Below are 24059 nucleotides of genomic sequence, written 5' to 3' on the forward strand. Positions count from 1 at the left end.
TGCTGATGATCGGAAGTTACTGACAATAAGCACCTTCATCCCCCCAAAGGCGGAGAGAGAGAGAGGGAGAGGAGGAGGAGGAGGAGAGACAGGGGGAGAGGAGAGCTGATGCCTGACGAGTCACTCGGCGGAGGCAGAGCGGGCGGTACCACAACTTCCCGGCGGAGCGGCGCGGAGCTGCGCGGCGCGGATCGGAGCTCGCCGGCCGGATCGCTCCCATGTCAGCGCGGCGGTGGGGGACTGCGCTCCGCTAGCGACCAGCCGCCGGCCAACCCCCTCCTCGCCCAGCGATGTATTCACTGCTCTCAGCCTGCACTTGCCTGTAAGGATTATGACATATTTCTAAATATTTTTTATTATTATTTTTAAATTTTAAAAAATACTTTAAATTTTTTTTTAAACTTTCGTTCTGGAGTCTCCGGTTGCATTTTCCTTGCAACCAGGTGGTAATTGGGACCCGAGCCTTTCTATAAGCAGAGCATCGCTCTGTGCCCTTTAAAAAATTGCAAACAAAAACAAAGCAAAAAAAAAAAAAAGCTAACCCCTCCAACTTTAACCATTTTACCACATCATTTGATCTTTTGTGTTTTTTTTTTTTTTTCTCTTCTCCAGATGTTTACATTTCCTGCTGCTGTGCTTTCAGGTACAGGTACGTGTCCTTTCTGTCCTCTCTCGCTTTTGGTTGTAAAATAGAAACAAAGGCGGCGTGCTGACCTCGAGTGCCAGGCAGGTTTGGCTGGGGCTTTCACTTGTTTCCCTCTAGTTTTTATAGCCGTATTAAACCGAGCCCCACACCAGGTGCTGGAGTGTCACTTGCCCTGGACCGGGATTGCCCCTCGCACTCAGCTCCCGTTCCGTGCCCGGTTGTGCTCTGCCGCCGGTGCGAGGCTGAGGAGCAGCCGGTGCGCCGGTAGCCTGCCGTAGCGGGATCCTCTGGAGTGCATTAGCCTGGCTAATGATGTGAGAGGGAGTGCTGGACTCTCCTTGCACAATGTTGATTGATGCACTTGCCTTGGAAGAGCAGGCGCTCTCCTGCTCGCCCTCTTTTTTTATTTTTTTTCTTTCTTTTCTTTTCTTTTCTTTCTTTTTTTTTTTTTTCCCTTTCCCTCTTTGAGAACTTACTCCCAAAAACTGATACTTTGAAAAACACGAGTTTCCTTAGCCAGGAGAAGGAGGCTGTGTGCTCCCTCCCCATTATTCAGTAGAACGCCGTCCAAGTCAGCTCCAGCCTTTGATCCTGCCTCGGCAGGAATGAAGCCGTTGGAGGAACACCCTGAGCGGCGAAGCTCTGCAGCCCAGGCGCCCGCGGGATGGGGATGGGGATGGCAGCTGCCCCCCAACAGCCCCATGGCCACACGCTTCTCTAATCACCACAGGGATTTTAGCTGGGCATCCTGGAGCAGACCCAGCTGCGGGGCTGGGCAGAGCAGGTGCCGCTGCTCCAGTGGCTCCAGCCCACCATCCCCCCAGGACTGGGGGATGCCTGTGCCACCCCTTGTCCCCGTGTGATGTGTTGGCCAGGATTGCACCTGCTCACCCTCTCCAGATCCCCAACAGCAGCAAGGGATGGTCCTGGATGAGCACAGCCACAGCCTTGGAGGGGGCTCTGTCCCTCTGGCTAAGCTAAAACCCAGAGCAGCCCCATCCCTGGTCCCCCACCCATCAAAAAAATCCCCAGTCACATTTTCTTCCTCATCCCCACCAAAAACTGCAGCTTGAACCCAACGCCAGCTGAGCCTCCCCCGGTGGAGTAGCCTCCTCAGCAGGAGAGGATCCACAGCTGTAAATTACCCTGCGGTTGGAAGGTGTTTGCTCTATTTCTCTGGCGCATTTTTTTTCAAGCCCCAGGAATAACAGGCTGCACAGGGCTCACAGAGCCAGCACCCTTTGCAACGGGGAGACATTTTTTTGTGCTTGTGCGGTAACTGAAGTTAATCAGCCCTCCAGCCCCCTCCCTTTCCCCCTCCCTTTGGTGCTTTTAGTGAATCAGAAAAAGTTTGGCTGGATGCCTGGAAAGCACTTGCTAAAATCTGATCTCTTACTTCAGCAGCCTTAAAACAAAGTTATTGGCATTTATACAGTTGGAGCTTGCAAGCTTCCAAAGCAATAAAATAATAAAAAAAAAGGGGGGGGGAAGAAAGCTCTGCGCTCTGGTGCTATTAGAACCATACTTGCTCCATTTCGTGCTGATTTTGCAGCATTCTGTGGGATGTGAGGTGGGGATGGCTGCGCTGGGCACTCCAGGGATGTCCTGGCTGCGGCTGGAGGGCAGCGGAGCTTGCTGGGTGTCACAGTGAGAGTGGAGCTCCTTCGGTGATTGGGGTTGGGAGCCAAAACATTAGATTAGTCATACTTGAGGGCCTTCGAGTGAGTGTTTACAGTATTAATGGTAGATGAAAAGATGTGAATGCTGTAAGTTTTTATTGCCCGTTTTGTTACACTTACTTTCTGGATTTATTCACGGGATTACATGTTTTGAGCCTGAATGGGAGCGAGGGATTATAGGATTTCTTTTATAATGATCAGTTTGGGTAGGAGTTAGCCTTTGGTGAACTGGAGTAAATTAATGCATCACTTAGGTTTAATATTTATTTAGTCTAAAGGAAGTTGTTTAGTTTTGCTTAAAGGGCTCTGTGTTGTATTGGAGAGATTTAAGAGCTCCTGAAGTGGATTATATTCTAAGGCCATCTTCCGCCCTCCTGTTCAAACCGTGATCTGCGGGTTGCCCTGTGTGTTAGTCTTAGAATTATGCTCCTCTGCTGCTGCCTGTTACCCTGTGGCTCTGTGTGCAGAGGTAGAAATCTCTCCAGTGTGTGTGGGGCTGGAGGTGTTCTGGGGCAAAACACCACGGCTTGGCTGTTCTATGTCTTCTGTTAGTTCCTCCTGTATGAACCTGCGGTGCGTTGATGTGTGAGCTCCCTGCAGCTGGTGGTCGGTGGCTCACTGCTGGCTAAAAACTTTCCTGTAGACTCCAAGCCCACCTGCACAGCTACCGGTGGGTGACCCGCTCAGGGACAGCATCACCTTTGGGCAGGTTGTGGCAGCACTGGAGGGGCTGTTCCCCAGGCTGGGCCACAGGGAGTTTGGAGGGTCTGGAGCTTCCAGGAGCAGGATTTAGACTCCTGGATGAGTCAGACTCCAGGGCTTTTCTGTTGTGTGACATTTCCACCAAGAAACATGGGAATGAGCACGTGTTGGGTCAGAGGGGAGCACTGCTGGAGCATAGGTACAGCACAGCCCCGGCAGCAGCCCAGTATCTCACAGAGCTGCCTGGAGGACGACTCATTCACTGATCCCTTCCCCTGCAACAGCAATAGCCCTGTCTTGTTTTCTTCTCTTGCATCTTAGGAAGTTCCTCTGCTGCTTGGAGTTGCTGCAGTTCCAAAGCAGAGATACTGGATACCCTTGGGGACCCTGGAGACATTAATTTATTTATGCAGGTTGTTCTTAGGGATGCCTTTTCATCGATGGTTACTGATCTCTCCCTCTTATCACATGTCTTTAGCATCCTTCAGTTTTTTCTCCTGCTACCTTTTCATACTTTCAGGAGCAATTTCTCTTCCACGTGCTTCTTCCCTCTGTATTTCCCAGGGTGATTTTGGGTTTGGCTTTGGAGTCAGTCTCTGCTCTTCAAGCAGGTGAGAAACACCAGGAGCACCTTGCACGGGTGGAGGGGATCACCCAAGCTGTGCTGACTCTGGCAGCACCATGACCCTTGGGACCTCCTTTGCCAGGGTGGGTGGGGGCTGGAGGCAGCTTCAGTGTAGGCTGAGCAGTAGGATGCGAGGTTTTGAGTGCTGTCCTGGCTTGCAAGAGCTTCCAGCTCTTCTGTCCCTAAGCCACCTCCAGTGTATTGTCAGCCGGAGCACGGGGCGATGCCGCTGCAGGGGCTGCCCTGGCTGTGCTGTAGAGCAGAGGGTGGTCCTGCCTCAGCCTCTTCCCTGCCCTGATAAACCTCACCGTGTTCTTCTACATGGAGCGCATCTGTCTTAGATTATGAAGGGGTCCCTGATAGGGCCAAATCCTTTGCTTTTATGGCTCTTGTAGGTTAAGATCCAGCTTTGGAATCTGATCCAGAAGCAAACACGAGGTCAGAGGAATGCACAAGGCAGCACTGGGCTATTTTCACATCTGCTGGTGTTGTGTAAGAGGAAGGCTGCCGTGCACCATGCCAATAGCAACTTATGTTTCTCCTAAGCTCCTGTGCAGCGACAGACAGTTATTGTTTGGGGCTTTGTAAAGAGAGACACGGAGAAGTGTTGCTTCCACGCATTCAGCGAGCCAGATCCTGCGGTCTGGCGGAGCTGCGCGCGGCACATGTCGGAGGTGTGAGCCTGCTGAGCAACTCCCTCCCCTCTCCCTGTCTGCTGCTCCACAGCCGTCCTTCCCAGGACAAGGAGGACGAGTGGCGAGTGCTGCCAAATGGCACTGGGGACAGTGTTGTGGAGAAGCAAGAGGTGGTCCTGATCACAGCCTGCCCGGCCTGCCTTGCCTGGCTGCCCCTTCTGCAGGTGTGCAGCAGTGCCACAGGTCCCTGCCCTGCCCTGCCCCTCCTGATGACAGTGCTTGTCATGGCACTGAAGGAGGGTGCTGGACTGCGCCATTCTCATGTCTACCTTCCCTGTGGATGGGAACCCACCTGTCTTCTCCCACCATTGGGTGGCACAGTGTCTGTCCTGGCACGGCAGCCATGGCTGTGTGTACTGCCAGGGGTGGAGTTTGGGCATCACCACATTGCTCCAGCCTGCGCTGTGGGATAGGGCGGGTGGAACCTCGTGCTGCTCCCATCCTCGAGGTCCCCTGCATGCCAAGACTCAGCTGGACCCAGAGCCCTGGGGCTCCCAGGCTCAGTGATCTGTGCCTGACATCTCTGCTCAGCCTGGACCAGGACCACCAAGCCTCAGCACAGGATCCCTGTGCCAGCACCTGCCTCTGCTCTACGAGGGTGTAGAAGTCATGCTGAGAAGGACAGAATATGGCAAAGGTGGTCTGGGAAAGGCTGGACAGCTCTCTGTTGATTTTTCTGATTGCACCTGACAATTACGAGGCAGTGAGAAGATCAGGGAAACTGCATGAGCAAAGCCTGATTTAATTAGCAGAGGAGCTCAGCGATGTTGCAGTGCATGACCCCGTCATAGGCTGGAGTTGATGAGATGGTCCACAGCTCTGGCTCCATGCTGCTGCTGGACTTAAGACAGCAGATGCAGTACCTGCCGGTGTGGCTCTGCTGGCCCACAAGCTGCAGAGACAGGGTCTGGTTGCATATTAAATCGTTTGTTCCAGTTTCAAACCCCCTTGCTCTCCAAAAAACAACTTTGCTGCTTGCCACAAGTGATTTTTGTTCCCTGCTGCTGACTCAATGCACCCTTCTTGAAGGGTGTCCTGAACCTGCCCCTCGTGTCCTGTTTCTGCCTCCTGATCTTTGAAGATCAGTCTTGTGGAGGAAGAGGATGCATGTTGGAGCAGTTCCCTGGGCTGGAAGCCCTGCTGAGTGGCACTGGGCTGGTGCTTGTGCTGATGGCCACTTGGGAGAAGTGGGAGAAGCGAGACTGAGATTAGCATGGAGTGAATGCAAACGTGGGTCTTGCTCCTACAGGGGTGAGAGTGTGCAGCCTGTGCCCCACCGCTGGCTTTGGCTGCCTGCCCTGGGCACACCTTGCCTCTGCTTCTGTCTCTAGCCCCTCAGTGTGCTGGGGCAGGTTATCTGCCAGAAAGACCCCTCAAACGCATATTTAGCAGGAAGATGTGCAAGGACTAAGCTGTTTCCCGATTCCCACCCTAGTGAGGCTGACACAAACTTGAGCTTCTTCAGTATTTGGGGGCTTGGGTGTGCTGTGGCAATGGGCACAGCATCACCTGTGGCTGTTGCTGTGACAACGGGCAGCAGAGCAGAGCTGCTGCTGGGAGGCTTCAGTGTGCACCCCTGTGTGTGCAGTTTGCTTTTCTAATGCTCCAGAGATACGCAAGTTGCTTCAGAGAAACAGGTGTTGTTGTGCAGAGCACACAGAAGGAGTACCTGTGAGGTTCGGATTTCCCCTGTTTCAGATAGCTGGATGCAGCATGGGGGTTGTATTTAATTTTGGTTTTGCTTTCCTTGTTGCACCTGGACAGAGGCAAGTGCTGCGGGGTTCAGAGTGCTGTGGGGTTTTGCAGGAGGGATGGCAGCTCAAACTCAAAACTGGTTTTTGCTTGGCCACAGCGTTCTGAGGCGGGAGGGAAAAGAGTGGAATGGGCAAAGGCCACAAGACAAAGGAACTGTCGCTTCAAAACCCTGTGGGTGCTTTTGGGATGTGGTGATGCTGGTGGTGGGTCCTTTGTTGGGAGTGATTTCAGGGGGCTCAGGTAAGATGAACAGCACTGGAGGGCTTGGGCAGCCCCTCAGAATATCCGATTTTGCTGTAAGGTGATAGCACCGAGCTGGTCAGCCGGGTGAGTGCGTATCTCTCTCTGCTGCAGGAGGCTGAGCTCGAGAGAGACTCCCCTGGGACTGAAAATCATGTTTTTGGATCTATCTACTCCCAGATCCTTGGGAGTATTTTATTGTTTCTCTTCCTTTCCTTAGGAGTTGGGAAAACCCATTGTGCTCTCTCCTCTATTGCTGAACTGCTTTTGCTTCGTTTTCCCCCAGATATGGGTACTCTAGATATCAGTTGTGATAAATGCAGGTGAAAAATACATTCAGGAAACATCATGATTTGAAAAGGGAGAAGAGGAGTGGCTGCTGTTGTTGCCTGGGTGTAGAGGTTGGTGAGGAATGATACTTGCTGCCAGGGCCTCTGCCTGGGGTCTCTGGAAACTACTCTGGACCTGGGAAGGCTGGGGTAGGTTGTGCTGGGAGAGCTGGAAGCCCTGGGCCCAGGGAGGCACCAAAACACCCTCCTCCCTGAGAGATGTACCTTCCTGTGCTCTGCTTCTTAGGTCAAGGGGCTTCCACCTGTGTATCTGTGGCCCCAGCAAGTCTGAACATGATTTTTTTTTTCTTTCTTTCCCTGGATTTTTATGGTTTGATCACCTGCTGTGCCGTAACAGCAGGTACCAGCAGAAATTATGCAGAGCTGTGCATTGAGCTGCCTACCTGGTATGTCACCTCTGTGTCCTGATACCTCCCCAGATGTCCATGGAGGATTAGGCATCCAGCAAAGCAGCTGGAGAGAAAGTATATAAAAAAACCCCCCAAAATAGAAAAGACTGGCTCTGCCAAAGTATTTTCCTATTCCCATTCAGCAGCCTTGCCATAGCATGAAGAGAAAGAAAGGGGAACAGAGAGGAAGGAGGGGGCTTAGCCTGTCATGGTCTGTGTATTTCCCTTTGTGTGAGCTCCTCGCTGCCCTAGGGGCTGCAGTGGGTGGGAGCCGACGTGCCAATCTTCTCCCTCAGCCAAGGGCAGGCTGCAGATCTGTGTCCCTGCTACATCCATGTGGGGCTGGGTTCCCTGGCCACCGCTTCCACAGCTCCCTGCCTACTCTGCCTGCACAAACAGCTGGATTTCAGGCTGAACCACATGGCAGTGTTGTCCACGTAGTGACAGCACATCCTCCTCCTTTGGACTCTACTCACACTCTGCTCACGGCCTGCATTTCCTTTTTCATGAAGTTACCAGCTTGATTCTGCTGCAGCCCATGGAAAAGGGATGGTGCTGCTGGGAAACCCAGAATGCCTTTAACCTCCAGACCTTAGGGTGCTATAACAGTGTCTGATCCATCCTCCTGCACGTAGCTCCTGTCTCAGTGCTTCTTCAGCTTTCTGGCTGTAGCTAGGTGGGTGCTGTCGAGTTCACTGGTGATGCCAGCTGAGATGAACATTGCTTTGGAGCCAGTGGGTGAAAGGGGGAAGATCTGAGGCTGTGGTGTTGGGATAAAAGGCTTCAGGTTGCACCAGAGCAGGTTTAGATGGGATATTAGGAAAAATGTCTTCAGTGAAAGGGTTGTCAAGCAGTGGAAGGCTGCCCATCCCTGGAAGTGTTCGAAAGATGTGTGGATATGGCATTTGGGGACATGGTTTAGCAATGGGCCTGGCAATGCTGGGTTAACAGTTGACTCAATGATCTTAGAGGGTTTTTCCAAAGTAAATGATTCTGTGATAAGAAGCAGGCAGTGGGGAACAGTTCAGCACAGCCTGCTCAGTGTTGTATGGCTGATGATGACGGGAGATGAGATGGAGTCCAGTCCGTGGGCTCACCCGCACCGAGATGGAAGATGAGGCAGGCTGGGGGAGCTGGGATTTGCCCCAGGCAGAGCCAGAGTCCCCAGCAGTGGCCAGCCTGAGGGCGGCTGGATCCTGAAACAGCAAGGGGATGGCCCTGAGGGGAAGCAGGGTGGTCAGGGGCCAAGTGCACCCTGTGATTTCTCTTTTATAATACAAATCATGTTGAGACTGCTAAATTGGCGCAGGTCCCAGGGAAGTGCATATTGCATGGATACAAATACCAGGATGCAGCAATTAATGCATTGCTCTTCCTACAAGGTATTCCCAGCACTCTTTAGTCCTCTCAGTTCCTTTTTCTCTTGCTGCATATTTCAAATCCCTTTCTTTCCTTCTAAAATACTATCTTTGGCATCATTTTGAAGGACAGCTTGCTAAAAAGCTGTTGTATCTTTTGGAATGCCCTGAGCTACTCTTGCACAGAAATCCAGAATTAACAGAAAAATGCAGGGAGCAATGGTGAGCCTGGTAAATAACTAGGCTGTAGCATGTGCGCTGGGTGCCTGTGGCCATGGCTGGTGGGATGGGTATATAAATTAGAAAATGGGAAGAAGAACATTATTAATAGAAAGGCATTTTGCTGCTTCTCTGATGCTTTTTTTTGAGGAGAAGGATGGTCTGGAAGGCTGGCACTGCAGTACTGCAATCACAGGGGCTGGGGTCACTTCTCTCCTGTCAAACCTTGGGTGATCTGCTGGTGGTGCTGCTCCGTGGCTTTTCCCATTGGACTGTTAGATACAAACCTGATCAGATAATCATATTTCCTTTTCCAAGTTGCATTCAAATCATAGGTGGAATTTGACTGGGTTATAGGAATGTACAAACAAACGAGTGGAGTGTGTGCTCCACTTCCAGCCTTGTTCTCCAACTCTAACATGGAAGCTGGTTTTGACCCCCTTAAGCTCCCAGGCCGTAAGGTTACAATCTCATATGAATAGCATCAATCCCTCAGTGTGAGGCTGTACTGTAAGACTGCATGGTGCAGAGTGGTATTGATTAGCTGTAAAATAAATTATGATCTATGTAGTGCAGGTTTCTGACCCCGTGGTCGTGACCTTGTGGTGATTGGGGAGACTTCTGACCAGCTGAGATCAGAATAGAAAACAGCCCCCCAGCAATCAATAGGGAACCAACAGCTCTGGTGGCTGAGGCCTGTTACAGGAGGCTGCATACATATGGCATCTTTATCCTGGGGAGCAGGCGGTTCTTCTACAGGCTTCATCTGACATTAGATGTGAAACTCCGTGTTGGGCATCCTGCTGTATGACCGGCCAGCCTGACCGTGGGCCTTGGGGATAGGAAATGTTGTGGTGCAAAACGGGTGTACATGTTTCACCATCAGGGCTTTCAATGACCAGCAAAGCTGGTACATCCCAGGTTGGAAGGGAGGAGGCAGGGCAGCTTTGCCTGGCCGTGCTGGCCAGGCCTGGACAGCATGGAGAGTCTGCCCTGCTTATCATAGAAGCACAGAATGGTTTGGATTGAAAGGGACCTTAAAGACCACCTTATTTCAACCTGCTGCCATTAATCAGGTTGCTCCAAGCCCCATCCAACCTGGCCTTGAACACTTCCAGGGATGGGGCAGCCACAGCTTCTTAGGCCCAGAGCTCTGCAACATCTTAATAAATGACTTGGATGCAAAACTTTAAGGGATACTAAGTAAGTTTGTGGACGATACAAAATTGGGAGGAGCTGTTGACTCCCTCGAAGGCAGGGAGGCCCTTGCAGAGAGACCTGGACAGATCCCAGGGCTGGGAATCACCAAGCATAGGAAGATCAACAGGGGGAAGTGCCGGATTCTGCCCAGGATGAGGCAACCCCAGATGTGTGGACAGACTGGGAATGAGAGGCTGGAAAGCAGTGCTGGGAAAGGGCCCTGGGGGTCCCGGTCTGTGGCCAGTTGGCCCTAAGTCAGCAGTGCCCTGGCAGCCATGAGGGCCAATCAGGGCAGTTTTGGGTGCCACAATATAAAAAAGATCTAAATCTGTTAGAAAGTGTCCAAAGGAGGGACACAAGGATGGTGAAGGGCCTGGAGGGGCCATACCAGGAGCAGCTGAGAGCACTTGGTGTGTTCAGCTGGAGAGGAGGAGACTGAGGTCAGACCTTACCAGGGTCTGCAGCTCCTCCCGAGGGGCAGCTCCATCTCTGCTCTGTGTGAGCAGGGACAGGGCCTGAGGGAACACCTGGAACTGTGTCCAGAGAGATTTAGGTTGGATCTCAGCCAAAGGTTCTTCCCCCAGAGGCTGGTTGGGCACTGAACAGGCTCCCCAGGGCAGTGGGCACAGCCCCAAGGCTGCCAGAGCTCCAGGAGGGTTTGGACAACGCCCTCAGGGATGGGGTGGGATTGTTGGGGTGTCCTGTGCAGGGCCAAGAGTTGGACTTTGATGATCCTTAATGGTCCCTTCTAATTCAGAATATTCTGTGATTCTGTGATTTCTGGGCAATTTGTGTCAGGGCCTCACCACCCTCTGAGTAAAGAATTTCTTCCTAACATCTAATCTAAATCTCTCCTCTTTTAGTTTAAAGCCATTCCCTCTTGCCTATAATAAATGGGAGCAGTCTGCCAGTGATGCAGAGGGCTTTGTGCTGTTTATGTTGAAAGAGTAGGTAATAGGAATTTAATTGCTGTTTAAATGTAGCAAACAAGAAAATGGAATTTATTTGCTCAGCTTAGATTTCTTTCTGGGAGCCTGATTTCCCCAGCGTGCACCATCACCACGCGTGCCAAAAAGCTGACACCACCAGGTTGAGTTGGGGGGTTTCACTTCTAAATGAAATGTGTGCTAACTCTGCCCCGAGCCAGGAAGGCTGAGCTGGCAGAGCTGCTCTGTGCTGGGTGCTGGGCCGAGTTGGGGGACAGCTGTGGGCATTCCCAGACCAAACAGGGAACTGGGCATGTCTGGGGCGAGGCACGGCGCTTCGCAGCATCCCGGGGCTGTAGGAATGGATGCAGGTGCCTCTAAGAAAGGGCTCCTGGGGAACCTCATGCCATAAGGTCTCATGTCTGTGTTTGCCCAGGCCTGGCCTGAATTTCACCTCAGAAGCATTTCTTCCCACTGCTGGTGACTGGCAGTGAAGCAAAATGTGTGGGGACGCAGCAGCCCAAACTTGAGCGATTTTAACACTGCTTTCTTTTTTCCCCCATTTAAAATATTTCAAAAGCAGATTTATTTTCCAAAACTGTTGAGAATTGTTCCCTGAAAATAGGAAACCTACAATCTAAATTAAATAATAACAAATGAAACTTTTCCCCAACTCAACAAAGCAGAAAGATAAGAAATCCTATTTGTCTGGTGTTTGCAGTGTAAATATTTCCAGGCAGAAGCATGGCTAATAGAGATTGGAACAAATCTTTTATTAGAAGACAAACCCTGCTTTTCTTTTCTGGCCCTAGGCTCGTGTGTTTGTTAGATCGGATCCTGAAGGCAGATTGACAGTTTGGTTTGGATTAAAGTCAACACATGCTTAATGCCATATTTTTGATAAGGCTCAATAGTAATTTGATTTTTTTTTTTTGTGCTGTCTTTAGTACGTGAGCAGCAGAATTGTCCATTCTTGGGAATATTTTTGCAGTGAAGCCATTGAGGAATTTATTTCTGGAGGGAAGATGAAATTACTGGTGTTAAAAACTCTCAAAATCCCAAGTAAAGTTGAAATCCATTAACTGCAAACTGTAAGATTGACATGAGCTGGGCAAACTTCAAGCATTTATTAACTGATCTAGAGAGTGTTTTATTTAAATACCTTTGGAAAGGCAGAGAGGAGGACACTGGCTCACACAGGGGGACCAGAGCAGGTTCCTGTACTTTACCACCAGCTCCAGCTCCCAGTTCCGATCGGCAGGAGTGAAGATCCTCACCATTTGTACCTGTACATGCTTGTGAGTTCAGGCTTCTTCATGGGAATAACAGGCATTGCCACTGCCCGCTGGTTCCCTGGACCACCTCCTGCAGTGTGTCCCAAGGTGGGCTTTTGGGTACTTTTGCCCATTATGTGCAAGTACTTATTTATTTGTACAGTATAGATTCATTCTGTTTTTAAAGAGGCTTCACTCTCCAAAGCTGGTGTCTTTTGTCTTTACTGTGTTCCCTAGAAAGAAAGCGAGGAAAAAAGGTAGAAAGAATGGGGAATGGGGGGAACTAAAGGAGAAGATTCTCTCTTCTCTGGCAAAGGAGGAATTGCTTGCTGCCTTTGAACTCTGTTCCTCAGCAGCTGCGTGCCTGGAAACCTGTCTGCAAAGCTTTGGGTCTGTTTTCGCTGCAGGACACAGCGATCTGTTGTGCCTAATTTTGTGACCACCTCCATCACTGATGCCAGTGTGGAAACTTCCAAATGGGGTTATTTTATCAGGGATGAAGCCAGTCCCAAAGTTTTCTTGGGAAACTTTGTTGCTTGAAGTTAACTGGTGCTGGCAGGACCTGCTGGGTGGTTGTGCAGGGCTAGAACTGGGCCCTGGAAAAGCTCTGACTTGATGGTGATACTGTAAGCAACCAAGATACTTATCCCAGCTATGTATTAACTTCGTAGAAAATGGAATTAATGAAGCTGAACATCACCTGGGTCTGCATGCATTTGAAGCTGCCTTCAGCAGCGGGTTGTGCCCAGCAAGGGGCTTAGGTGTGCTCTGTTCTGAGTGACAGAGCTCCTGGGACATGTGCCATGGGACGTGGTCCTTGTTCCTCTGCAAGATGGTGCAAGTTCCCTGTATCCATCTGTGTTGGGTGAGTCGGAGATCTCCAGCCTCAAATGGAACATGTGTGTTTGCACAATTAGCGTGGCCCCTTCCTTCCCTGGGAGCAGAATGGTTTATTGATTTCTGTGGCCCACTCACCCCCACCTATTCAGCAATAATGACCCTTCCACCTCAACTCTAAATCATCTCAGCCTGCCTTGCCCATAAGCCCTCTAATCTTTTTGAGTTGTTGTTGGTATTTATGCTCGTGGAGGTTTATGATCTGTCGGCACTGGCTGCTGAAATGCTTTATTTATCCATAGGCTGGGCCACACAGGGAGCGTCCTTATTCTGGTATCATGTTCAGGATGCTGTAGTTAAGGGTTGTGTCAGCACTTCATGCACAAACCTTGTTATTCAGGGGTTTTGCAATTCTGTGGAAAAGAAAACCAGCGACCTGGCACGGCAAGGGGAGGCTCAGAGGCACACATGAAAGCCCAACAACCCACTGCCCATTTAGCGATTATTAGATGGGCAACCTCTTTCCTCGAGGAAAATAGCCAAAAACATCCTCCTCCTTTGGTTTGATTTTGTGAAAAGAAAACCCTCTTTTGTGTGCTTGTATTGGGGTCGGATGGGGAGAACACAGTGAGGTAGGACACTGGCTGGGATCCTCTCCGGATACTTAAAAAATAAACATCCAGAGGTGTGGAACAGAGCTGCCTTCTCCTCAGAACACACCGGGGTGTGCAGGGGCTGGGGAGGCAGCTGCTCCCTTCACCCTCTTCGTCCAGCCCCACGCCCGCCCAGCACCGCAGCCCTCGGAACAGTAGGTGATGGGGTTTGTAAATGTGATTTATTGCCTGTTAGTGCAGGAGCTTGTGGGCTTATAAATTACTCGGAGATTTCTTGATAATAGAGGGAGCGTGGTATAAACAGGAGAGATAATAGGGCTTGAGAATGTATTTCAAAGCACTTTTGGGGAAGGAGAAGTTCCGTGGCTGCTGGCAGGTATGGGCCGATCCTGGCTGTGCTGGAGGAAGAGCCTTTACAGAACAACCCAGCCAGGATATTTTTTATTGCTCTCTCTAAATGCTGATGGGTTTTGTGGTGCTCCATAGAGCAGCCTGGAGCAGAGCTGACAACTCAGAGCGAAAATGCTCCTCAAGCCCATTGGCCCAGGACAGCAGGCTGGGGCTGACACTGGGGGGAACTCATGTGAACAGAATTGATCAGTCCACAAGCAGGAGCAGGCAGTGGCGAAGCACTGAAGGGAGCCCACAAGAAACATGGAGAGAGACTATTTACAAGGGCATATAGTAACAGGACAAGAGGGGAATGGCTTCGTACTGACAGAGAGTAGGTTTAGATTGGATATTAGGAAAAAATTCTTTACTATGAGAGTGGTGAGGCCCTGGCACAGTTTGCCCAGAGAAGCTGTGGCTGCCCCATCCCTGGAAGTGTCCAAGGCCAGGTTGAACAGGGCTTGGAACAACCTGGTCTAATGAAAGGTGTCCCTGCCCATGGCAGGGGGGTGGGACTGGATGATCTTTAAGGTCCCTTCCAACCCAGGCCATTCTGTGATTCTGTGATTCCTCAGCTAGGGGACCTTGTGGCAGCAGGATTTTCACAGAGGGAACCCAGGAGCACCAAATAGATGCTCGACGCTTTTTTTAGCAGGTACCAAGCTGGTGTGACTGGCAGCCCTCAGTTGCTGCTCCAAAGCCATTTTTCTCATCTCTGGGATGGTGCCAGCAAGTCTTGCAGGACTGTGCCAATGTGTAGAGTAGGCTGAGAGCAGCAGCGAGGGGACCGGAGTATTGTTCTGGGGAGGGCAGTAGTGAACTGGGAGATGCAGGAGCACATCTCCTCAAATGTGCCTTGGGTTTAAGTCGCTTCAGTGCTTACTTCCCTCTCAGTTTGCTATGACCACCTCTGGCAGGGGCAGGAGGGAAAGGGTTGGCACCTTCTCTGCAGGCTTGTGAGAGCTCCTGGATTGGTGAGGAGCATCTTGGGTGCCAGTGCTGGAACAGAGGTGGTTCCCATCTCTTCTTTTTCCCTTGAAGCTTTCGGAGCTGGCCATACACTCTGTTCACAGAATACAAACATTTTTTAACATCTTGGTTTTACATTGGGGATGTTTTTGATGTGAGGTCATGCTTTCTGATCACTGCAGGAAGTTCTGCATCTCAGACCACTTTTACAGGTAGTGCCACCCTAGGGAAATGATAGGAAATAGAAAAGATTGTTAATAATGACTATAATTGAGTTTTGCTAAATAGAAGTGGGTCTTTCGAGGTAAATTGATTTGAATAGATTTATTTAAAGCATGTAGGACATTTACAAATGGAATTTGGTTCTGTCCCCCTCCTATGTCGCCAAGGCTCCCATGGGGCTCATCTGGGAGTTCATGGAACATCCAGAGAGCTCCATCCTGCCTTACAGTTAATGAAATAGGTTTTGCAAGGCAAGCAAAGCATAAAGCAAGATCAAAAGAAAATATCTCCGTTACAGAGACAAAGGAAATCTTGCATCTTATGTTTCAAATAACTGATCAAATTACTAATCAAAATCACCTCTGAAAAGCCCTATTCCAGAAATAGCTTGCAAGACTTGTGTGAAGAAAGACATTTCTCATGTACATAGGCAGGGATCTATGCAGGAGCAACTCTAATATTGCAAGTACTTGGTCACAGTAACTTTAGAAGAGAAAGAGGAAGCAATGAAACTTGTCAGCAATGGGTTGGCAAAGTGGGCAACTGAAATGGGGAAAAGGTGTTTGAAGGACAAGGGGCAGCTCATCTCCATGGCAGTCATTTCACAAATTGCCATTTAGTTTCAGGTGATTTGCTGCCCTACCCCACTTTTCACCCTGACTGCTCTTCCTCAACACTGGTGCCCCAGGATCTTGCCTTTAAGAGGCCTCAGTGGGTTCCAGGAGCTCCAGTAGCTTGTTCCTGGGAATTGTTCTACTGCTGGATTGTGCTGTGCTGCTGTCCCCATTCCCTTCCCTCTCCTGCTCAGGAGCCTCCAATGTCATTTCCACACCTAAGTCTGCCTTGGGCACAGCAGTGCTGGGCACCTCTTGGCCCCTGCAGTTACAGGGCAGATGGATCTTATGTCATCTCTGTCCCCTTTCTGAAAATTTTGGGGTTTGGTACAGCTGTGTACGTTGCTCTTTTAAAAAGCAAGGGTTGTGCCTCTGGCTCTTGCAACAGTATCTGAAGTTAGAGCTTATCTAATAGTCAATTTGGATATGGTGGGTGATGTCCAAGGACAGAGAACATGTCATTACATACTGCCAGCATCCTTGACACATGGGAAATGGAGGGGAAAAAATAAATGCCCGTTGGTGGTTGGTATTTTATTGGGTTTTTAGACCCAAGGAGAAGTCACTGTATCTCTGAATCATAGCTTGAAATTTGCAGAGATGTTCACATACAACTCTTTTTCCTGTTTTGACTCTAAAGGCCTAAAAGCTCTGGATCAGCCTAGGTAAGGGCAGATCCACAGTGACCCCTGGCCATGTGTCAGCCACATTGGGCAACACCAGCCCTGCTCTCACGGGCTTTGTTTCACTGGGTCAGCATGGAGAGCCCAGAAAGCCCATCCCCAAGCTAGGCATGCCCCCTGTGTGTTAAAATTAAACCCTGAAAGTGAGATCAGCCCAGAGAGACCAGACTTTTCCCCCTCAGTAACTAATAGTAGTAGGCTGGTGTTGAGGAGACCTGTAACCATGAAGGCTGCTGTGTATTTCCCAGTTTCCAGTGGTGGTTTGATAGTTTCCATAACATGGAGTTGATACTTGCTCTAACCTTGCAAAAGTCTCCCTTCAGAGCAGTGCTGTTGGAGACTGTGGGAGTGAAGAAGCAGCTTGGTTGAATGATGGAGAAGACAAGCCTAAAGCGTAGTAGGGGAGGGTTCAGACTATGGGAGGGATTTTGAGTCTCAAACAGCTAATGTCAGCCATTCTAGCAGCAGGCATGAAAAAAGTGGAGACAGGCTAGTGGGGGTGAACCAGGGCAGAAGTGAGGTACCAGCAGCACAAGTGTTCCCAGCTGAATGACTCCTGCAATTTCAGTAAATCCCCTGAATGCCCCCCAGTTATTGTTAGATGGATTAACCTCCCTGTCCTTGGGCACAACCATTTTCTTATATTCCAGCACGGTGTAGAGGCTGCCAAATCATGGGATGAGTGAGCAGGGACATCTGAGGAGGTCCCTGTCCTTGGCATCATTCCTGCAGAGGGTCACTGGGTGTTATCTTGCCAGAATGAGCAGGACTGGGACCAATTGGAGTTTAGTAAAAGGTTTCCAGAGAGGAAATGTGATAGAGGAGAAGTGGTCTGGGATAATTCAATCAAGTCCCCAGGCATCTCTGCTGAATAAGCTGTGGGGTTTTGGGGAAGCCACCTCTTACGTGAGGTCAGTTCTTGGGAGCTGCTGTGGGGACAGTTGTTAGCCACATCTCTGTTTGCTTTGCAAATGCAGTGCAAAAAGGTATTTTGGGAATCCTGCCCTGAACTGGTGTGCACTGCTCGGCAGTTGCTGGGTTTTACCCTAGAGGGAGTTGCTTTTCTGCAGTGGGAGCAGGGATCTGTGTGTTCCTTGGAAGATGTCAGGGGTCTGGGATGAAAGGAGCTCCGAGGAGAAGTATCGGATCTGCTGCGGTGCTGCCCCTGCAAATGTTTATCCCATTTTGGGGAGGTTGGTTTCTGATGATATTCCTTCTCCTTCTGATGGCAGTGTTTTCCTGAGTATCCTTTGGGTTTTCCATGTCTTGTGCTTTTGCTCCTGTTTTTGTGGAGGTCTTGTCTGTGCTGGTATCGAGCAGAGGAGCAGATGTCACCTTGAGCCTGGCGGGCCCGTGCTTTAAACTGGCGTTTTAAGCCCTCGTGGCAAATGACTCTGCCTCATTCCAGGGTTTGGGAAACCCCTGACCAGTTTCAGGGGAGTGGGCTTGGGGTTTCCACTCTGCCCTGCTGCTATGGCCAAACAGGTTTGCAGCTGGAGCATCTGCCCTGGCAAGAGGTTGCTGCTGGTGGAGGGAAGGGGAGAAAAGGTCAGGAGTGCTTTGAACCTGGCAGGTTTGTCAGCAATTGGGCTCAGGTCTCGTTTGAAGAGACAGACAAATTGCTGGTAAGTATTTTTAGTGGGGCGCTGCAGCTTTTGTTCCAGGAGCATCCTGCTGGGAGCACTGACCTGGTCTCCACTGCAGCCCCACCTGCCGAGCCAGGCTCCTCCACCGCGGTGTGTGAAACAGGGTGAGGAGCGGATGGTGCTGGGCACAGACCGTGTGCTCAGCCAGCAGCACCCTGGGGGAGGGGGGCAGACCCTCACCCTTGTTTCTCACCTTTGCAAAGCTCCCTGTGCCTTGGGCAAAGGCTTTTAAGTTGTTCAGGAGTAAGTTGGCTGCTAGGTCTGCTGCAAAAAGGGCCTCCTCCTCCACGCACGCTGGGTGGGTGATGCACACAGAGCACTGCACTGCTGCTGCGCCGGGGACCGCGTTCACTCCTCGTGTGTTTTGGGCTGGTGAGACTTAACAGTTTTCTCTCAAGGTTTTATTTTTTGAATGCCTGTTTCAACTGCTTGAAACCACTAGCAGACCACTCTTTGCAACAGGCTGAATTGCAGAATGGGTTTAATTCCTGCATATCAGGGCAGTTTATTTCAGCAAGAAAAGAAAAGTTTTGTTGTGTTAAGGTAGCGGAGGCAGTTGTAGCATGCCAAGCTCCCTGATCCACGGTCTCACAGGGGTTGATTGGAGTGGTTCTGCAAAGCCAGTTGCAGATTTCTTTTCAGCAATACTCATCCAGTGAGGAGGGATATGGGCATGAAACCACTTCTGCAAAATATGTGTGTCCTGGTGTGAGCAGCGAGGAGTGGTGGCAGCAGGACAGGGCCACTCGGGGGTGCAGGGTTGCCTGTGGTGCATGCGAAGTCTGAAGGACGTTGCCACTGATCAGCAGAGCGAATGAATATGGAAACTTGCCCCTGAGCAGAGAGTGCACCCTGTGGGAGGCATGGCAGGAAGGGGGGGAATTGTTTAGGGTTTTGTTTTGCCCTCACTGAACTTGATAGCATTGGAAATGACTGTGGTGAAGTGGCAGCAATGGGAGCTTAGCCCATCCCCAGCAAAACCACCTGGAAGAAACCACGGCAGATTTCAACCATAGAGGGGGATATTTTGAAGAGCTAAGGGTTGAGGAAGCAGTAAATTTTGTAGATCAGGACTGTGAGAGCTGCTGGGAGTGTAACACATCATCCAGAGCCATCCTCTCTTTTCTCCATGGGTTGTGTGTCTCAGGGTGAGTTTGATCTTTATAGTAGGATGTGTCAGGGAAGTTTAGGTTGGATCTGAGGAAAAGGTTCTTCCCCCAGAGGCTGGTTGGGCACTGACCAGGCTCCCCAGGGCAGTGGGCACAGCACCAAACCTGCCAGAGCTCAAGGAGGGTTTGGACAACGCCCTCAGGGACGGGGTGGGATTGTTGGGGTGTCCTGTGCGGGGCCAGGAGTTGGACTCAATGATCTCTGTGGATCCCTTCCAGGTCAGAACATTCTGTGATTCTGTGTCCAGAGCAATGCACATGCAGGGAGGTCTCGGGGCTGTGGAGGTGTGAGGGTTTCTGCTGGCACCAAGACTTGGGTTGCCATGATCAGACACCATCCACATCCAAGCCAGGCAGGTACAAGGAAGTGCTGTCCAGGGAATACCTGGCACCAAAGGGGTGAGACTTGAGTGGGTGATTGGACTGGGAGATGGCAGGTGGGGCAGTGTCTGGAATGTGGGTGTTTCACCCTGTCCCTGGATGGCTCTGCCAAGGTCTAAGGTGAGTGGCAGAGTTAAATAAACAGTTGGGTGATACTAGTCCAGCTTATTGCTATGTTTTCTCCAATAAAAAAAAATTAAACAGTGCAGTAGTAAATGAGAATGTTGTACATTTTGGAAAACTAGGTGCTGAACATGGGAACCAATTTGGAGCCCTGGAACCCAGCCTGTCCAAATTCTGTCTGTTGAGTTTGACAGCTCCAGCATTAATATTTGCAAGCTCCTGTAGCCCAGGCTGCACAGAGCTGCCCCATGGAAGCCTGAGGTGACCTCATGAAACCACCATGGAAATTTAATGGATTCAGTAAGCATGAGAGGAATACATTTGTTGAGCTGTTTGTTTGATTTTAATGTCCTCTAATTTTCCTCCTGCTTATCTCTTGAAACTCTTGTTCTTATTATTCTGGAATCATCACACCGTTTCCCAAAAATACAGTTCGCTAAGATATGGTTGGATTCTTTTTCAAATGAAAAGCAGTGGATTTTGTGGGAGGGAGTCGTAGCACTCAAGCAGAGCTGAACTGCTTTGCACTGACACGGGCCCTGAGTTGCCCTGCACTGGTGTCTCCCCCTGAGACAAAATCACATGAATAAGCACAATTTTGAGTCAGGATCTGTCATATCACTGATATCAGAGATGTCCTATGAGACCACAGGGCTGGACATTTTAAAGCTCTGCCACGGTCTTGTGTCCCAGTTTGGGAATCCTGGACAGGACAACCAGAGCCACTTGACAAACACACATGTCAGCGTGTCCATCTCCCACACGGAGCATCTCCGTTCTCCCCTGGACACCTCGGTCTACAGGCAGTTGGCCAAGGGCTGGAGCTGCAGAACCGAGCACCTGCAGTTCCCTTTGGGTCCATGGGGACCTGCAGTGACCCTCCGAAATCCAGTACTGGGGGAGATGAGGTGCCAAAGCTGGAGTGGTCATGTCTGTGTGGTGTCAGGTCGGACCGTCCTTCCAGCGCTGACCTCCCTCGCAAGCCCTGGGCAGCGGCTTTGGGAGGCAACACGTTGCCAGTCACAGTGGAAGTCAGAAGGACCACCCAGTTCTGATAAGGGCAATTTAAAAGGGAAGGGGAAGATTGTGAAAAGAGGGGCAAAGAGGCACAAAGGGAAGAAAAAAACCACCCCACTGCCGAACAAAACTGAAGATCAAGACTGCTGTTAAACACACTGCCTGTGAGGGAGGTCTCACCGTGCCTTTTCTAATCTAGAGCCAGCCAGGATTGTATTAACAGCTTCAACGCAATGGAACAAATTAATCCCTGATGTAATTGAAATCGGTGAGGTCTCACAATAGGTGAGTTTGACCCAGTGGGATAGAAATAGAACAAGTATTGGAATGAAGGAGTGAAACGAAGTCACACTGTTCAGCCATTGGTATTTCATTCCTAGAAACAAAGGCCAGACAAATGCAGAGAATACATAGCTCTGCTGGGCATGGTTGAAAGCTGCTCAATAATATCAAGCTTTGAAGGGATATTTCTATGTGGAGAGGAAGTATGTAGCAGAGATATAACAAGCATTAAAAAAGAAAGAAAGACAAAGAAAGAAAGGAAGAAAGAAAGAGCCCTGCTTGCTCCTTGCCTGATGGATTGCTGTGGTAAAATAACACCAGCCCTTAACTAAATGAAACAAACAAAAAAAAAAGGATATATTTCAACTGGAGAAAATAATAAAAATACTTAAGGTCTGAATTGTACTTCTGGAGACTCAAAACTGTTGAGAGCTCGTGGCAAGTGTTGGCGTCCTGCAGATCTCCCTCAGCTGAGATGCACGGGGTTGGTTTGCTTTGGTCAGCACAGGTAGCAGGAACTGGTCCCCGCTGGGAAAGAGCCGCCTTTGTGTGCTGGGAGGTGGCTCTGTCTTGGCCCCTTTGGTGCTGCTGCACCACAACACAACACAGGTGCCAGAGGGTGGACTGGCTTGTTGGGGCTGCTGAGCTGCTGCTGCTCGTGGGGATGGATGGCAGTAATAATGTGACCTAACGGCTGCTGGCAGTGACCTGGTTCTGAGTTGGTGAGAACAGGCAGATGCAGGTAGAGATTGGGAGGATGGGGGTGGTGGGGCATTTGAGAGCTGCACTGCAGCACTTGGGCAGCACTCTGGTGACAGGCTGTGCAGTGTGGGCAGTGCTAACTGGACGGATGGGGTTCTAAAAGCCATTAATCAAGGCTGAAATCCTACTCCTCCTCAGAATTAACCATTTCCCAGGGTGGAGCAAGTTTAAAATGTCACCATCTCACCAATGGCGTGTTTTCACAGTTCTGGCTACGGCTCATTCCATTATTAAAAGGGGAAACTTGGTTTTTTTGAAGGTGGCATCATCTTTCTCTAGAAAACGGTCAAATACTGGCTGATGTGCCGTAAAACATTCATTTCCTGAGACTCTCAGGTTCCAGTTTTTTGGTACTCCATCCTGGTTTCATACCAGGTTCAGTAACACTGTGTCTGCCACCTGAAGGTGGATGGATGCATTGCTTTAGCAGTGATCCATGGCTTGGACAGCTGGTGGGATCTCAGGAGCTGGTGGGGAGTGTGGCTGAGCAATAGCTGTATTTCTCAGAGGCTGTGTGCTTTGGAAAGAACAGAGGTCTGACACTACCTGAGGAGATTTAATCTGCCTCTGAATGTAGCAGGCAGCTCTCTGGAGGAAAAGAGGCTTCGCTTGCAGAACAGTTTTTGGATCCAAGTATGTGTCACCTCACTGAGTTGTATGTCCCCTTTTCCAAGCCCTGGAAACATCTTCCCTTTGGTTCTTATTTAACATTTCTGAAATTCAAAGGGATGGGCAGGCTTGACCCCCTTATCACCCCATTTTCTTCTCCTTTCCAGCTCCATCCCTACAAGCACTTCAGTTAAGAGTGTATTGAACAAAGAGCAAACTGCCTTGAATTTCACATACTGCAGCAACTTGAAAACACTGAAGTCCAAGCAATGAGGGGCTCAGTTCCAGAGCCTATCTGTGCAGGAGCAGGGAGAGCTCTGGGTTTTTTGCTGTGATGGGCCAACATCTCCTGCATGGGCCCATGCCAAGGGAGAGCTTGGCACCCATCCTCTTTGCAGGCAGGAGCCCCTCTGTGACAAGGGGAGGTGGAGATGGTCTGTTCTTGGCTTTCTTCATGCTGCAGCATGGTGAAATGGAGGTTGGGAAGAGAGCAGAGAAGGGGAATAGCCTGAATGCATTGAAAGGGGAAGCACAAGGGGCAAAAGTATTATTCAAGCTGAAGGACACTGTTACTAAAAGTGTCATGGTTTAGGAACGATACTCTCCAGTTTAGTTTTTCCACTGAGACTCCAAACCACACTGCCGCTCCCTCCTCCTCCCCCTCCTTGGTACCCCCTCCTCCCCCATGTGTGGCCAGAGAGGAGAATTGGAGGCACAAAAGGTTGAGATAAGAACAATTTACTGGAAACAGCAGTGAGATAAGAAAAGGACCAGTAACAGCAACAATATTAACAGCAAAAGTGTACGAAAGAGAAAGTTGCTCACATGCAAAATGCTCACCAGCCTGACTCAACACAACCACAGCTGGTGCCAGCCTGCCCCGCTGACCCCTAAGGATCCCCTTTCCTCAGAAGAGGGTCTCTTCCTCCTGCCCTTGGCAATGACATGAGGTAGTATAGCCTAATGTTTGGGTCCTGGCCACACTCCCTCCTGGTTACTGCAAAAAATTTAACCCTGTCCTGGCTGGAACCAGGACATAGAGTAAGCAAATGTAAACTGGAGGTAAATATATGAGGTAGAAAATGAAGGCAGATAATATTAGTGAAGTGTTTCTGAAACAGCCTTCTAAGGAATCAAAGACAAAAATGGTTTATGTCTTAATTTGTGGACAATCTGTAAAGTGGTACAGCTCTTGTGGAGTGAGATCTTTTGGCCTCTGGGTTTTTAATGGGACATTCATGAGTGTCCAATGAAATATTGGAAAAATCAAAAAATGTTTCAAGTGAGGTACTTTGTAAATGCCATTGGTGGAATCGTATCTGCATCATTTTGAACAACTGCTTCCACGGTGCACCGTGCTGCCCTTTCTCAGTGCATCCCGGAGGGTGCGCAGTCACCAACAGCAGTGACATCTCACAAGAATCAGAGTGCAACTTAGCTTTTTGGATATTTATTTTCTAAGGAAAAAATATTTTTCCATGGGCAGCAGGAGGAAACAAACACCAAAGTAAATCTCTAAGTTCTGTTGTTTTGCAAGGCTTAGCTGCATTGGTGCGATTCTGGCACTCTTGTGCCATAGCCTCTCTCCCATTGAATGTGCAGAGCTTCACTCCAAAGTGCCCACTCCTTTCACTCTGGTTTCCTTCTGCATATCTGAACATGGAGCTGCTTTGCATTAAATGA

At 49.9% G+C, this 24059-nt stretch overlaps 1 protein-coding gene across 1 annotated transcript in view; it reads left to right on the plus strand.

Moving 5' to 3' along the window:
• Window positions 1-24059, plus strand: part of FGF18 (fibroblast growth factor 18) — a 74707-nt gene that overhangs the window by 671 nt on the left and 49977 nt on the right. The window contains exons 2-3 of the mRNA XM_027665247.1: window positions 50-322; window positions 613-649. Of these exons, the coding sequence (XP_027521048.1) occupies window positions 291-322; window positions 613-649 (69 nt within the window). The 5' untranslated portion in view covers window positions 50-290. The remainder of the gene's footprint in view (window positions 1-49; window positions 323-612; window positions 650-24059) is intronic.

The sequence above is a fragment of the Corapipo altera genome, unplaced genomic scaffold, assembly GCF_003945725.1.
Source record: "Corapipo altera isolate COAL_440 unplaced genomic scaffold, ASM394572v1 111, whole genome shotgun sequence".
Classification (NCBI taxonomy): Eukaryota; Metazoa; Chordata; class Aves; order Passeriformes; family Pipridae; genus Corapipo; species Corapipo altera.